The sequence below is a fragment of the Protopterus annectens genome, chromosome 4.part1 (assembly GCF_019279795.1).
Source record: "Protopterus annectens isolate FY-2018-M chromosome 4.part1, PAN1.0, whole genome shotgun sequence".
In the NCBI taxonomy this organism is placed as follows: Eukaryota; Metazoa; Chordata; order Ceratodontiformes; family Protopteridae; genus Protopterus; species Protopterus annectens.
In genome coordinates, this window is record NC_056734.1 from 470,482,789 (window position 1) to 470,501,096 (window position 18,308).

At 36.1% G+C, this 18,308-nt stretch overlaps 1 protein-coding gene across 1 annotated transcript in view; it reads right to left on the reverse strand.

The window, feature by feature from the left end:
• The window catches only part of LOC122801235 (mucin-5AC-like), a 475,953-nt gene that overhangs the window by 312,203 nt on the left and 145,442 nt on the right, over positions 1-18,308 (reverse strand). Inside the window, exon 4 of the mRNA XM_044070787.1 lies at positions 8,767-8,856. Within this exon, the coding sequence (XP_043926722.1) occupies positions 8,767-8,856 (90 nt within the window). The remainder of the gene's footprint in view (positions 1-8,766; positions 8,857-18,308) is intronic.

Below are 18,308 nucleotides of genomic sequence, written 5' to 3' on the forward strand. Positions count from 1 at the left end.
AAAGTAGTCAAAACTTTTTCAGTTGATATAAGAATATAATTTCATCTTGATAAATGTGCAAAAGCAACCTTTAAATCAGCAAAGCTGCAGCACCAAGAAAACATCATTTTAGGACAAGAATGTGATATAAAAGAACTTGAGCAAGAATGAGTGTATAAATATTTGGGGAACTGATGAAATATCAACAATAAAACATGAACAAATGCAAATAAAACTTAGTAAGGAATATTTTAGAAGACTTAAATTAATCCTGAAAACAGCATTGGTATCTAGGAACAACATTCAAGCTATAAACCAACTTGCTCTTCCTGTCCTAACTTAGCTTTAGAGTGATTGACTGGCCCCAAAATGTGTTGGATAGATTACGCAGGAAAGCAAGAAAGATGCTTCATGCGCATCAAATGATTTATAAAAATCAGTGCGCACCAACATTATATTCCCCGTTCCAAAGGAGGTATGGGCCTCTTTGAAATTGATTACATCTACAGATCTGCTATCATGGGGCTGCATACATAACTGCTGACCTCACAAGACCAAAACATAGTGAAAGTATTGAAACACGAGGAGAATAAATCTATGATAACGTCCCTTCTTAGTCTAACTAAAGCATATCAGTGTCAAGCGGGAATGGAAATCAAACCAAAAGTAGATAACTGAATGTGCTAAAAAACAAAAGAAAGAATATAAGGTGAAAGATCAGATGAGAAGGCAAGAAATGTGAAAAATGCATAAATATAGTTGCAAGTACAGAAAACTCCTTGAAGAACCCCGTGTTGATCAGAATTGAATGCAGAAATGATTGAGAAGAGGTGAAAGATGAAAGGTTAATATTGGTGGCCCAAAACAGTGGGCTACATACACATTGGTTTACAAAGTCCATTGAACTTGTGGGAGAAACAGACAAATGTAGGTTTTGTTAAACTGAATTGGAAACAGTTACACACCTTGTTGCTGGTTGTGATATATTAATGGCAGAAGGGCTGTATACTGAAAAGCATAATGCGGCAAGTCTGTTGCAATGGGGATTTTGCAAACATTATAATACTGAAGTAGCTGGAAAACACTGGAAACATGAATCACAAAGCATTATAGAAAATGATGAAGTCTACATCACATGCAATCACCCATTACCAACAGTTCAAAAGACAGATGCGAGAAAACTAGATATAATTGTCTATGAAAAGAAGACAAAAGTAGCATTGACCATTTAAATCTCTACACCCACTGACTACGGTGTCTTGCTTACAGAGAGACACAAAGTCATAAAATACCAGGATTTGCTGGCAGAAATGAGAGCAATGTGGAAGAGAGATACCCAGACAGTCCCAATAGTAAGAGGAGCAACAGGTCTTATAAAAAAGAACCTACAATCATATTAGATAGGTTATCAATACATGTGACTCCGTATGAATTGCAGAAGGAGTCATTACTGGGCATATTGTGGGTGCTGTGAAGAGCACTTCTGGCTAACATCAAAGAGTGAAACAATACTAATTTTATAAACATTAGTCATACTTTGACTTAGGAATGGGTTCCATTCCAGTCATGGTATTAGAAACACAAAAGATTTGGAGAAATTAAAAAGGGAGAACACATACTGTTGCTGGACAGGGGTTAAAAGCACAACTACAAGTTGTCAAAACTTTTTCAGATGATATAAGAATGTCATTTGGTCTTGGTAAATGTGCAAAAGGAACCTTTAAAGCAGGAAAGTTGCAGCACCAAGAAAACATCAGTTTGGGACAAGAATGTGACATAAAAGAACTTGAGCAAGAGTGAGTGCATACATATTTGGGAATTTATGAAGGATCAACAAGAAAACATGAACAAATGTGAATAAAACTCAGTAAGGAATATTTTAGAAGACTTAAATTATTCCTGAAAACAGCACTGACATATAGGAACACAGTTCAAGCTATAAATCAATTTGCTGTTCCTGTCCTTACAGTTTTGGAGTGATTGACTGGCCCCAAAAGGTGTTGGATAGATTAGGCAGGAAAACAAGGATGCTTCATGCTCATCAAATGATTTAGAAAAATCAGTGCATATCAAGATTATATATTACCCGTTCTGAAGGCGGTATGGGCCTCCTTGAAACTGATTACATGTATAGATCTGCAATCGTGGGACTGCATACATAACTGCTGAGCTCACAAGACCCAAACACAATGAAAGTTTTGAAACATGAAGCGAATAAAGCTAAGATGACTTCCCTTCTTAGTCTAGCAGAAGCATATCAGCATCAAGCGGGAATGGAAATCAAACCAGAAGTAGATAAAAATCAGGTAGCAACTGAATGTGCCAAAAAACAAAAGAAAGAATGTAAGGTGAAGGACCATATGAGATAGCAAAAAATGTGGAAAATGCATAAATATAGTTGCAAGTATAGAAAACTCTTGGAACAACATCATGTTGGTCAGAATCAAAAGCAGGAATGGTTAAGAAAAGGCGAATTCAAACCAAAAGATGAAAGGTTACTATTGGGGGCTCAAGATAATGGACTACGAACAAATTGGTTTATAAAGTCCATTGAACCTGTGGAAGAAACAGACAAATGCAGGTTTTGAAAAACAGAATTGGAAACAGTTACACATTTTGTTGCTGGTTGTGACATACTAATAGCAGAAGGAATGTATATTGAAACATATAATAACGTGGCAAGACTGTTGCCCTGGGGATTGTGCAAACATTATGTTATTGAAGTAACTGAAAAACACTGGAAACATCAGCCACAAAGCATCATAGAAAATTATGAAGTCTTCATCACATGGGATCACACATTACTAACAGTCCAAAAGATAGATGTGAGAAAACCAGATATAGTGGTTTGTGAAAAGAAGACAAAAGTAACATTGATTATTGAATTCACTACACCAAGTGACTACAGTGTCTTAATGTACCAACAGAAAAAATATCTGTGCAGTGACTGAGACCTGGTTCAAGGCTCTAGAGAGCACCCCTACATTATCAGGCTATAACACATACCACACTATTCGGCCATCTAATCTGGACCAGAACACCAAAGGCGGAGGTGTGTCCATATTCATTAAGGATATCCACACCTCCAGGCTAGTTGCGTAGCATAATGCATCCGAGGTTATCCAAGTGCAACTAACTCTGGGTAAAACTGCAATCCAAATTGTACCTTGCTACAGATCCCCCACCATGACCCAGGATTCCCACTCATCTTTTCTTGATGTACTGGAAAATATTAGGGTTCAACCAAACACCCTAATAATGGGCAATTTCAACTACCCCACCATTAACTGGGAAAACTACTCATGTACCAACTCCTTCGCTCAACTCTTTCTGGAATTCATAAATTCTAATGCCCTGGATCAACTTATCCACACCCCCACCAGGGGCAACAGTATCCTAGACCTAGTCCTTACCAACATGAGTGACCGGTGTTCCACACCTAAAGTCAACTCCTCGTTGGTTAGATCCAACCATAAGCTAATTACCCTACATATCTGCATCCAGCCCCCAGCCACTATTAAGGAAACTATGATAAAAAATTTCTCCAAAGCCAACTTCATGCTTCTTAAGACAGAAGTGGCAAACTTCATGACACCCATGCAAATGCATAATACAGTTACAACTGCTGAATCCTACACAAATGCACTCTATAAGCACTTACACGAGTGCATGGATCATTCTATCCCAAACAGAACCAAGATGCTATCCTCCAAAAAAAGGAAGCCAATCTGGTGGTCCCCTGCCATAAACAAACTCTACAACAGAAGAAAGAAACTGTTGCAAAGGAGAGTAAAATCCCATGAGTGGAGGAGCTCCCTGATCAGCCTCAGTAAGAAGCTGAGATCCCTTATAAGATCCTCCAAAGCTAGCTACGAAAACAAAATCACCACTGATTCTAAGGGCAACCACAAAGCATTCTATAGCTATGTCAAGAATCTCAATGGCAACATCCAGATCTCCTCTGAGTTACAGCTCAACAGCATGAAAATTACAGAACCAACTGATATTGCCAACATCCTGGCAGATAGTTTCAGTGCTAACTTTACCCCCCTATCACCCTCTAAAGGGCCCATATCTATACAGGAAGAATGCAGAGTCCCTGTAATCACATCTGCTCAGATAAAAGCTGCTCTCTCTAAAACCAAAAACACAGCATCCATGGGACTGGTCAACATCCCAGTCTGCGTTTTACATGAACTTCAGAATGAACTGGCTCCCCACCTAAGCACCATGTTCAATCATAGTCTCACATCAGGCTTTGTGCCCACTGAACAGCAACAGTTATCGCACTCCACAAAGGGGGAGCCATCACTGATCCTGAGAACTATCTCCCTATTAGCCTGACAAGCCTCGTCTGCAAGGCCATGGAACATATCATCATGGAACTCATAAACAAAGACAATGGTAACCTCCAAACTCTGGACCCCACCCAGTTCGGGTTTGTGAAAGACCGATCATGCCTTCTGAACCTGATCGACTTCTTTGAGGAAGTCACCAATCACCAAAGCCATAGACGAGGTTAAAGTGGTTCACACAGCCTATTTTGAACTCACCAAGGCTTTTGACACCATCCCCCATTCTGGAATTATAGCTAAACTCACTAAACTAGGTAAAAATGCCTATGTCACAAGATGGGTTGCCAACTGGCTCACTGACAGAATCCACACTGTAAAAGTTGCAGACTCCAAATCTGACTTCAAACCAGTGACAAGTGGAGTACCACAGGGTTCGGTCCTGGGACCCCTCCTGTTTAGTATCTACTTCTCTGAAGTACAGGCTAACATAGAAGGCCTCTGGCTAATGACTCAATGTCCATCATCGACACAATTCTCCAATGTTTCATAGTTTCTCTCTGCTTAATCTGAAATGACTGAGTTCCTGCTGATTTGTCAAATGTTGCTATGCAAGTATGTTCTTCAATTAGGTGAGTGGCCATGACACCCATCATTGCCAGCACTGGCTGAGTTAGCAGCTTCCAATGCATGTCTTTGAGATATTTCTGCTGCTATGCCTAATGTGCTTCCTATCACATGATCCATTAATCACAGTGTTCAAAGTGGGTGGATGTAGATGCACAGCAATGCCAATTTCTATTTCTCTGAATTGATCTGGACAGTGATTTCGCATTTACATGTCATTGCATATTCGTTTGCATGTGCTGTATATTGTGTAATTTCAGTCATTGCACTTATGTGCAGCTGGTGTCTTTGGATCACACACTCATTGGTCATGGACACTGCCTGCCCTATGTTGGAATGTAGATTGCATAATTAATTTATGAATGCAGTTTAAATATAAATAGTATTTTAGTACACAGCATTTTAGTTTGTAGAATGTGCATGACATGCCATGTTTTTTAAATGACATGAAAACCTCAGAGTTTTGTTTTCTTACTTGTTCTTATTTTCAATTATGTACATATTACATTCTCAAACTGACTATAACCTCATTGAAACAGTTTTAGAATTCATTACATCTGAAGCAGTGAAGCCAGCAACAGCAGACAGTATCCTGTCACTATTATTAGATCAGCTTTTAAACATTAACACACTGATTGTGCATCACCAGACAATTGTTGCAAAGGTGATATTGTTATAAGAGTGTGTTTGTAGCTGGCATTTGTGCATAGAGCTGCTGCTGGTACCCATTGATAATCATGACTCCCATTTTATTTGAAATATTCTGCTGTGTAATGATCAAATATTAAACATCACAGAAAGACTTGATATTTTAACTTCCAGTCTTACTATTTATCTCAAACAGGAAGTAGCATACAGGGAAACACAAACAGTTATACGTTAAAGCCCATTATTGTAACTTTCTATCTTGAGGTAAGTGAAGCTCATCTAATAGTATTTGTTTACTATAAGTCATCTTCCTGTCGGAGCAGTAACACTGATAAGGGGTACCTTCTTTGGAAAGATCAAGTATATTATTATTATGGATGACACAGTACTACTGTGAGTTGCACTGCAGCTTCAGTGTGAGAAGTTCTGTTTCTCACCTGAGATGCCTTCTGTGTGCAGTCTACATGCCTTCCCCAAGTTGTCCACTGGGGTGTGTGTGTGTGTGTGTGTGTGTGTGTGTGTGTGTGTGTGTGTGTGTGTGTGTGTGTGCGTGTGTGCGTGTGTGCGTGTGTGCGTGTGTGTGTGTGTGTGTGTGAGTGTGCGTGTGAGCGTATGTGTGTGCGGGTGTGCACGTGTGCTTGTGCGTGTGCATGTGCGTGTGCATGCGTGTGTGTGTGTGTGTGTGTGTGTGTGTGTGTGTGTGTGTGTGTGTGTGTGTGTGTGTGTGTGTGTGTGTGTGTGTGTGTGTTAGGGAAGAAACATCTACTCTGCAGATGATGATGACTGTTGATAGGGAAGCTGTAAGAGTCTGATGTGACTTGAAAATAATGAATGGACAGGTTGTTATCAATAAAGTAATACTTACACATAGACATTCCTTATCTGCTCTTTGTGGACAGACATCACAGAACTAAATGAACTGAGGAATATACAAGCTCTGTGAAGTTTAACAGACTTCCCCTAGAATAGAATGATTTCCAGGCAGTCCTTTCTAACATGGCCATGGCTTTTCTATGTACTGCCCTACATGAGGATCATAGGATCATAGGAGATTTCTAGGCTATCGACCTGGACGTCATTTTAAGCCTAGCTATTCAACACAATGTAATGCCATAGAGGTACTAGTCAATACCTAAAACTGCATTTAGTGATAACTGCCCATATCCAGGAGGGTTGTGGGCACTATCCCCGCTAAGAATTTACAGTGCCCCATCCACTCATTCAGGTTCCTCTTGAACAGTGTCATAGAGGTGCTCTGTTTCACATGAACTGGTAGCCTGTTCCAAAGATGTTGCAGTTGCTGGGAGATAAATCTATCCCTCCAGCACATCCTATTTAAGCTCCAGGCCATATTTAAGTGCCTGGAATGGGTAGCCCTAGACCCATTTGATTTACAGATATGTAGTAAGTTAATTAGGTTTAGGTCTTGGGTTGCTCTGTAGGACAGACATAGGTCTCCCCATAAGAAGTCTGTATGATGCAGGGTATAGTGACAAGGGTTTTAGTCAGTAGTGTAAGGCTTATGCTGGAAGCCCTTGATCTTCATTTTTATAAACCTCTGAGGTCTCTCTAATTGCAGTAGGTGCTTAGTATGGTACATACCGAATGGGGAGGTATTCTCAATTATAGGCTGGATAGGTGCCGAGTATAGGGGGGGTTATAACTTTTGCTCTTGAGGTGATGCTTTTATTAATCAAGTGAGCTAGGTGGAAAGCTTTCCTTAACAGTAGACACATGGTGGTCGAAGTTAAGGTTGCAGTTAACCTGTGATCCTAGGTCCCTTACTACTTCATGGGTACTTAGGGTATTGTTATTGATTTGATAGTGTGAAGGGACATTGTTTTTGCCAAAGGGAATAAGGATGCATTTCTTTCCATTTTGTTTGAGACGATGACTAATACATTAGTCACTGGTCTGTGTGAGACCTTCCTAGGGTACACTGACATCATTTTTGGATTCAATGATTGCACCTAGTTTGCAGTTGTCTGCTAACTTGGTCAGCCACAACCCTTTAGTTTTGACCCGAAATTCTGAGAAGTATATACCAAATGGTAGGGAGCCCAGCATTGATCCTTATGGCACTCTGCTGGTAACAGGTCTGCTGGTTGAGGTGGAGTCACCCACTTTGATAGTTTGTGTCTGGTTTACATTCAGTTTGTTAAATTTATCGGCAAAGAGTGAATGTGGGATTGTGTCAAAAGCCTTTGCCAAGTTGAGGTATGCTGTGTGCACAGAACTTCCCTCATCAATGGCCTTGGTCACACTTTCAAAGAAATCCACCAGATTTAACAGGCAGGATCTGCCCTTTAGGAAACTGAATTGGGTAGGATCCAGGGTTTGGAGGCCACCTATGTCTTTGTTTATGAGGCCTATGATGATACTTTCCATAGCCTTACAGATGAGGCTGATCTGGCTTATGGGTCTGTAAGCCCCTGTGTCTGTTGCTAGACCACCTTTGTGGAAGGGAATAACTGTAGCTGTTCTCCATTGTTCAGGAACAAAGCCTGTGGTTAGGTTGTGATTGAAAAGGGTACTTAGTGGTGATGTTAGTTCATGTTTTAGCCTGTTTAGAAGACAGCCTGGGATATAATCTGGACCCAAAGAGGCCATGTTCATTGTCTTGGACAGGGGTTTGATGACCTGCTCTTCAGATATGTAAGGTGGGGGGTTAGGGGGTTGTTGTATGTTAGGACGGGATAAGGGAGTGAAATTTTTGCCAAACCTATCCACTAGTAGGCCCGCTATCTCTGTGGGGTCAGTGTGTGTGATACTGTTGGCCACTAGATGAAATGAACACATTTATTTTTAATTTCTGCTGAAATGTTGACATCAATTTGCTTGTGAAATTACTTTCTGACTACTGACTGACAAACCTTCATGCCATTATACTTATAACATACATATTTAACAATTTGACTGACACTATTTCTCTTCTTGATGGACACTGGCTTGTCAAAATTACAAATAACTGATTAACTTTCAATCTGACTTAAATATTACCCAATCTGTCTACCTGTATAAGTAGACTGACAGAGCAGCTACTAGATAGGCAGATATTGCTAAAACTGAATACAAATGAAATTATGCTGACAAAGAAAAAAGCTAAAGATTTCTGACAGCAGTGGAGATCCTGCTAATTTCCAATCAAACCATGCAACACAACTGCATTTTCTTTACTTTAGGATGCAAGTAAAACAACATTCCTAATGTTTTATCTCACCTGATGTAAAAACATTGGCAGACGTAGTGTTCTGCAGTGCTCCTGAAGTTGTCGTATTCACTAGTACTAGAATAGATATAGTTGCTGTTTCTGAGGAAATGAAATGGATTACTTTTAGTAGTGCAATTATGTATTTATTTATTTTTTAGCTGATTACATTTCTAATTTGTAACCATTCTTACAGTTTTTCTATCCTTATTTCAGATCCGATTATCCCAGATTTAGGCTTTCTCATTAATTCACATCACACCTTCCCTGTAATGACTTGTAAGATATAGTTACATAATTTAGTTTTGGCAAAATCATTACACAGGTAGCAATCATCTAGGAAATGTTTAGTAAAGCCCACTAAATATGTACTCAGAATACATACTTAGGGTAGTCATAAGATTTTAAAGGTATTTCAATATTGTTTAGCTGGACAGATGACAGATGTTTGTTTGTACAATTCTTTATTATGAGCTAATGTGAGAATCTACCGAGAGATATTGGTGTCCTTATGCAAACAGTGAATGAGCTATTTATCATAACAGACCAGACTTATTTACAGAATCAATACTGCTAAACACACTTCAAAGTTTTATTTTCATTCCCAAGATCAAGTGCTGAATCTTCAGAATGGACTCTGGACTCCATTCCTATAACAAGTTATAATTAATAAAATATTATTTACATAGTGACATTGTTCAGCTTCCAGCTGACTAAATGTATTACACTCTGGAATAAAGCCTATTTGCTACTAAAATTTATGTTAAGTGTTACAGGCATTTATGCAAACGAGCGTTTTATAGGAAGTGTTTTCTACTATAATGACTTATCTTTGTGCATTGTCTTTGAGTTATACCTCCATGAAAAACATGTATGCCTTAGAGGTTTCATTACCTAGAAATTTTTTTTTACAGATTCCTTAACCATATTATGGACAGATTATAATGCAGCATTAAACAAAAACATTAATTTCCATGGTTAAATAAGATTTAATGGATAGCATCATGAATTCATAAAAAACAGTAAAATTTACATCATAATTGCAGTTTGTCAAACCATAAATACATCATCAAGAACTGCCATTTTTCCAGTTCTGTGAAAGTAGTTACACCCACCCCTTACCAAAATCTGCAAGTAAAGACTTATATAAGCCTATGACGAGCAAGTATAGGATTTCATCATTCACACTGCTGTAAGCCAATTAATACAGAAAGCTGAAATGGCCTCAAGAGTATAATGTAAATGTTCACAGCTATCTCAAATAATGAACAACACCTGTCATATCCAAACACATTTTACAATCTACACCTGCAAATCAAAATTATAATGTCTGACAACTCAGGACCTTGACTGAACCTACAGACTTCTAATGAAATCTTACCAAAGGTAAGGCAGGTAAATAATAACTTTATAGTGTCAACTCTCTCTCTCCCCAATTTATGATAATGTTGGCACCAGACAGACTTCCTAGAAACTCTGGAACACAAATTATTGTTTAACCTTGAAATAAACCAACCTCAAAATATTAGAATGATAGCATTTGACTATGAGTAGTCACACTTGAATGGATGGATACCAAAAAAGTATAAGAACTTCAGATTCAATATACATACCTTCAAGCTCATAAATAATTCACAAGCCATGTGCATTTAGAACTGAGTAATAGCATTAATTACTTGAAATATATATACATTCTCTTTAAAAAAGAAATATGCAAGCAGGAGTGAGCTTGCACAAGAACTTTAAAATAAAAGTTCTGGACAGACAGATGGCATATAGAACTTTCTGTCAGTTAGTCTACCTCATAACTAATTAAGCATTCTTTCAAACATGCAGCTAACACGTTTTCCTCTGGATCCTGGCATCAGTAGACTAATTAGATCCAGTATCATTTTTTTTCTGGTTGGTTACTCTCCACATAGTTCACTCCTTTCGGAGATACAAGATTTTTCTATCTTCTTTAAAAAAATCTGGTTCTTCTACATCACAAAAAAGCCATCTTTGAATGCAAACTTGGTCTCTAACCATCCTGTTATTGATAAGATCATTTAGAAAGTGGTCTGTTTACAGTTGTTTTTCCATCTGTTGTCACACAGGTTACTAGATTTACATCAGTCTTGTTTTACAGTTAGGCATAATACATATAAATAACAGTCATTTTATGCGGTTAGTGACCTTCTGATGGTGAGAAATTAATAAAGTACTCATTCCTGCTGATTCCTGATTTCTCTGTAGCTTGTAATGTTTTTGTAGATCATATGGGGCTAATCAGATGTACAAGGCTGCACTGCAGGTTATCTGATACAATCCTGTAATGGTTTATGAGCTACCTGTTAGTTCAAACCCAGAATGCAATTTCAGGAATAAAGTTCTCTTCTCATATATGTTGGCATATGGTACACAGCAGGATTTTGTTCTTGCTCCATTGTTATTCACATAGTATATGTTGCCAATAAGAGAAGTTATGTTAAGGAGACATATTTATTATCAGTGTTGTGTTGATGGTATCCAGCTGTCTGTCTCCTTTTATCTGACAGTGTTCCTGATTTTTCATCAGTGGAAAACTGCTTAGATTGGATGAAGCCCAAGTGAGTGAAACTCAACTCAAATAATTTTGAGAAAGTGCTAGCTCACATTACAAGCTGTTATCAACATTGAACATTAATGATAGGAAATAACTGAAATTTGTTTCTCAAGTCTTTGACCTAGTCATAGTTTTTGATGACATGTTGTCATGTAGGGAGACAAATACTAGACAACATCATGACATCCCAGTTCCATATGAGGAATGTCATGCAGATTAAATGCTATGGGATGTGGATAAAAGATTTCGTGTTATGCCATAATGACTACAGCAATGATCTTCATTCGGGCTTTTAAATGTTGAATTGTCCCATCTGCAATGAATGCAGAAATCTGCTGTCAGTATATTAGTTGGTATATTTAGAATACCACATACGACTGTGCTGTGGGGTCGGTGGTGATTGCCAGTTGCACCCAGGCCTTTTTTTATTTTCTCACCTTCACCTTCCTTGTCTGACATGATCTGGATCCTGCTCATCTGAAAGAGCTGCTTAGACTCAATATCCTGAAAAGACACCTCAGGCTGACAGTAATGGCTTTTTGCAGTAATGAAGACTTGATCTGAACATCTGGTATGATTTTCTTTTCTTACCTATGCCTGGTCCTCTGGAGCTGGCTACATTATCAGATTTGGAGGTACAATGCTCAATCATTATTTACAGGTCTCATCTTTTTCAGACAATCTAAGGTAAACCCAAAGAAGGAATGAATTTCTGAAAGGGTCTGGTCAGATTATATCCATTTATACTTTTTAAAACATTTTAAATCAGTATGGGTTTTTAAACAACCAGTATTTAGTTTTAATAACTCACTGTCAATTGCTATTTTAATTTGCACATGACTAGCTATCAGCATTTTAACATTAAATGAATAAATTCAATTAATAAAATAGTATATTGTGCCCTCACACTAGCTTTCAAGATCAGGATAATATCTGATTTTTTTTTTGTGCAGATCTATCTCCCTATAAATGCTCCAGAATCCAGAAGCTCCTCAAGTCATTAGTCTTATTCTCTCTTTCTCTCTCTTTCTCTATCTCTCTCCATTTATATGATTCTCAAACTGGATTTCCTTTTGACTTCAATTTTGGAATTTTGGAAGCTGTCTTCTTCTTTTCAAAGTTACATACTTCTGTGGAGGGATTCCACATAAAGTAATATTTTATAGCAAGCTAACATCTCTGAAGATCATTAGACTTCAAGCACTGCAGATATGTGTGAACAGCATTAAGTTTTGCATTGAAATTGCAGTGCATTCCCACAGTAGCAAATATAAATTTGTTTTATGACAATTTTGTGCATTTCCTTTAGGTATATCTATTCACTAGAAAATCAGCTACAATACAACTGCTTTTAATTTTATCTTTTGAAGAATTGTTTGGGTTTCTCAAAAGGTAGCCACAGTGGTGCAGTGGTTAGCATTGCCACCTCACAGCAAGAGGTTCTCTGGTTTTATCCTAGGCTAGGGTGCCTTCTGTGAGGAGTCTGCATGTTCTCCCTGTGGTTGCGTGGGTTTCCTCTGGGTGCTCCGGTTTCCTCCCACATCACAAAGACATGCTGTAGGTAGATTGGATACTTTAAATTGGTCCTAGGCATGCATGTGTGCCTTCTGTGGAAGGTTGGGTGCTGGGCTGGCAACTCAACACCATAAAACTCCACTGCCAGTCATGAGCAGGAGGTGATCCACTGTGGCAACCTCTAACCGGGAAAAGCCGAAAGAAGAAGAAGTTTGGGTTTCTCAAAAGCCAATAAATGTTTTATTCATGTCATTTCACTTGACCTGTGTTTCTTTCTGAAAGAAAATTTGTACTTTACCCAAAGCAAAACTGCAATGGGCCCCAAGTGGAATCAAACTAAGAACAAAAAAACAAAAACACCACAAGGACTCATGCCCAGGACTGAACCGATAATCAATGTCTATGAAATAATCGAAAAATGAACTTGTGCAGATACTTTTATTAATAGCAGGGGTCTTTTATCTATGGTATTAATAAAAGTATCTGCTCAAGTTTGTTTTTTGATTATTTCATAGACATTGTTTATCAGTTTTGTTTTTAGTTCAAAATTTGTTCTTTCCTAGACTATTACAGCTTTTTTCTTTCAAAAACATTTTTACTTTGTTTTCACTATAAACATACGCAAATGTACATATAACAAATACAATAAAACAATAACAAAACGATTTACAATATTTACATTCATCCATGATAAACAATCATTTTATCTATGAGAAATTATCAGTATTTGTTCAAAAGGTTTTCCAGTTTTTGCCATGCTATTTTTTTATGACTAATGTGATGAATTCTATAACAAATGGTTTTGCAGTTCTTTTTTACCAACAACTTTTGCTAAATTAATGAAATCTTTAAACATCAAATCTCGTTTACTTTTCCAGTTCAAAGTAATAACTTTTCTAGCAATTGCAAGAATTGACCAGAGTAACTGAATCTGAGATTTAGGTATTAGGTATAGGAACACATAATAGGATTAATGAGTTAGAAATATGACAGTTGTCAGACCATAAAGCATTTACAAAATATCTGAAGTCTTTCCAGTACTGAACAACATTTCTGCATTCAATGAAAATGTGATCTCAGTTGGCCCCTAGTAATTCATCATATTTCCAACATTTACTTTCACTGTTTTTGAGTATAAGATTTATATTATGTGGAGTATAGAAACTCCTATTCATAGATTTCCATGTATACAATCTCCAATATAATGAAGAAGTACCATACGTAGATTTCAATAACATTTTTTTGGATTCATCAGATATTTGTTCTCCATTAATCCTTACACAGTAATTCCAAAAATCTGAGTCAAACTTTAGAGTGTCTTCTCTTAGTATCTTATAGATAGGTGAGATACTTAATTTTTGATAATCTGTCTTTTCAATATACCTAATAAAAAGCCGGATCAAATTAGGTATAGATTCAGTCTCTAGATTGATTGATACTCTCATTGTGTTTTTTATAAACTGCTGTAATGAGTGTATAAACAGCCAACTGTCTTGACTATTATCAAAACTACATAAAAGAGAGTTTAGTGGTTTAATACTTTTATTTTCAATAAACTGATACCAGAATATCAAGTTATTTTCCTTTAATTTTTGCATTGCATTGATGTTGAAACAGTCTAGGCAATCAGGGGAGTATGCTATAGGAAATATAAAAAATAGGAATTGTTTAATGTTGTAATTGAAATCAATTATATTTTTAAAGTTATTAAATATTTGATTAATGCCATAAGAAAAATTATCAAACTTCTTATTAAACAAAATTCACATAAAAGCCAATGAACTCTACTTATTCCATATTGTTCCTTAAATTGATTTTCTATAGTTCTGACATCAGTTATATGAATCACATGTATTATTTTCCAGCCAGATATATAGGCAGATGTGATCCAATGTAATATTACATTAATTATAATGGATCTGGAATAAAGGTCTAAGCTAGGGAATGGTATCCCATTACTGTTCCAACTCTAATGTGCCATTTATATGCAATCCTAGGTTTTAAGGGGATCCATAAAAATGTAAGTAACATGGAATCTAATTTTTTAAATAAGTTTTTGGAGGGGGTAGTATCAATGACTCTATATAAAACAAAATTTTAGGTAAAATTATCATTTTAATTAAAGAGAGCCTATCCTCCATTGTGAAGAACATTTTATTCCATCTTTTGATTAGTTCACTAATGGTGATTATTAAATTATTGTAGTTTAGTTTAACAGACTCTTTCCATGTGCTCTTTATACTGACACCCAAATATTCTAATACATCATTCTCCCAATTAAGCAGACTATTCTCTCTTAGGTTTTTGTTGATCTTTTTGTTAATTAGTAATGTTTTGGATTTGTTATGATTCGATTTAAGCCCTGAAATTCATTCAAACTTGCTTAAGGTATTTATAACATCATGCAAAGAACCATCAATATCACTCAGCATTAACAACATATCATCAGCAAATAATTGTATCTTAGGACAATAGTCCTTATTAACTTGAAAGCCTTTTAATATTTTGCTTGTTTCTGATATATGTAGCAAAAGGTTCCATTGAAAGACCAGACAATAATGGTGAAAAAGGACAACCTTGTCTAGTTCACTTGAGGATTTCTAGTGGTTAGGACAGACATGATAAGCTTGTGCCCCACTATAAATTTTCATTAATAAGTTGACAAAATCTGAGGAGAATTCAAAACCAATCAGAATTCTCTGTAGATAAGACCAACTTTTCTATGTCTAGGCTGATAATAGTTCGTTGTTTTTTGTATTTGCATGGTATGTCTATTAATGACAGTAAATTAATAATGTTATCTTGCACTTTTCTATGAAGAATGAACCCTGTCTGATCATTATGTATTAGATTAGGTAATATTCTCTTTATCCTATTAGCTAATATTGCCATGAAAATTTGATAATCAGTGTTTAGTAATGAAATTGGTCTATATGAATCACAAGATTTGGGGGGTCCTTACCTTGTTTTAATATGGGGGAAATAATTGAATATTTCCATGATGGGGGTGCTATATATTTTTGCTTAACCATAGTAAAGGACTCATCATTTTCTTATATTCAAGATAAATTTTATATATTTCAGGAATTATTCCATCCAGTCCTGGAGCTTTGTTATCTTTTAAATTTTTTATTTGTTGTTTTACTTCTGTTAGTGTTATTTGTTTATTTAATATGTTATTTTGCTGCATTGATACCTTAGTAATTATATATTCTTGAATAAAAGTATTTATTACATTATCTGTCTCCAAAAGTGGTGTGCTATTATTTATATCTTTATAGTGATTTTTGAATAATTCTAACAAGCCTATTAAATTAGATGTATTCTTAACTGAACCATCACTTTTATATTTAATCTCATTAACAAGCTTTTAATTGATTATTTATTTATTTTTTTGGATCTTACCACTATTTTATGTAGATATTTGGGATTTACAGCATAAGATTGTAATTTCAAATTTTCCAGGTTTATGGCTACCTTATAATTCAGAACTTGTTTTTATTTTACCAGTTTTAGAAGTATCATTGCCTGATAATAGGCAGTTAAAATAACCTGTTGTTATAATTTCCCCTTTTGCATTTAAAGTAATCACGTCCAGATATTTGTAAACATATTTAGTATGTAGTCCTGGTATTCAGTATGTATTAATCAAAGTATAATATTTCCTATTGATTTCCAAAATAACCATGCTTAGCATCCTACCTTTATCTGAAATTATATCTATAATTATTGGCATAGTATAAGTATTTTCCATAGAATAAGAGTGCCACATTCTCTTAGTCTTAAAACACGAATCAGAATGCTATAGCCATTAAATGAGTATTTTTGTAGATCTTTTTTTAATAGATGGGATTCCTGTAAAAAGATGTCACATATGATAATAGCACCTCTAACAAGTATATATGCCAGAAATACACATTGGATCAAAGTATGTATAAACATTAGAAGCTGAAGGTTAAGAAGATTGTCAATATTTCCAAGACTTTTCAAGAAACATCAGATGATTTAACCATTTTGTCAGTCATCTAATATTTTTCATGTAAGGATCTGTTGAATATATATATATATATATATATATATATATATATATATATATATGTGTGTGTGTGTGTGTGTGTGTGTGTGTGTGTGTGTATATATATATATATATATATATATATATATATATATATATATATATATATTTATAAACACTTATTACAACATAACTATTATATTTTACACTTATACACATCTACGCATATGTATTAACAAAACAAGAAAAGGGCTCACAACCTCTGTTTAGTTACTAAAAGATTAGTTATGTAACATAACTCCGATGTTAATATGCATAATGAGTTTTCTAATGCAGCTCCTAGTTCACTTGATGTCATTTAGTTACTAATAGTGTCAGTGAATCTGCAGCATGTATGCATCAATAAAAGAACATAGGTATTTTCAAAGGAGTCAAACACTTCCATCAGAACTAATCATTTACCATTTAAAGTATCTAAGTGAAGGATATCAGAATTTCAAGATTAAAATAATTCTAAACACAACCATTTAATAAGTTCAAAAGGTCAAATTATGTCATCACTGTTGTTTCCTCAAGCTGCAGCTTTATAAACCTATTAAAAAGTATCTAAATAGTCTTGTGCACAACTGAGGTTGTCTCTAGTGAGGAAAAAGCATTTTTGTCTGGGAATTCAAGTTTTGAAGCTTTTAGAGTTTACAGAAAGCAAAAAAAAAAAAAAAACACTCGAGCTGCCTTATTAGTGCATGTCATGAATCTCCAAAATGAGAACAGTCAAACAGACCACCAGTTTCCTCCCAAAATGTAAACATCATGAAAAAATTAACCCTTTCATATAAAAACAGCTATTTAGAAAAAAAGAACTTAATATATATATATATATATATATATATATATATATATATATATGGGTCTCCTTGACTTCATCGACATGCCGAAACACTGACGCTAAGAAGACCGACACGAGAAGACCGACGAGACAGATGATCGACAATGTGAAATCCTGACAGCCGAAACACCGACATGGGCAATGTGGTGTGGGAGGACAGAGTGTGTGTGCTGTGAGGGATTTAGCATTGGGGAGTGGACAGGTAAGTGTGTGCTAATGAGGGATTTAGCGTTAGGGAGCGGACAGGTAAGTGTGCGATAGTGAGGTATTTAGCATTAGTGAGCGGACAGCTAAGTGTGAGATAGTGTAGGATTTAGGGTTAGGGTGCGGGAAAGGTGAGTGTGTGGTAGTGACGGACTTTAGGTGTAGTGGCGGGTTAAGTGAGTTAGGGTTAGGGTGTGAGTAGGGTAAGTGTGCGATAGTGATGGAATGCAGGTTTAATGGCGGGTTAAGTGAGTTAGGGTTAGGGTGCGGGTAGGGTAAGTGTGCGATTGTGTCGGACCTTAGGGTTAGGGTTTGGGTTAGGGTTAGTGCATGTATAGTTGTGTGCTATG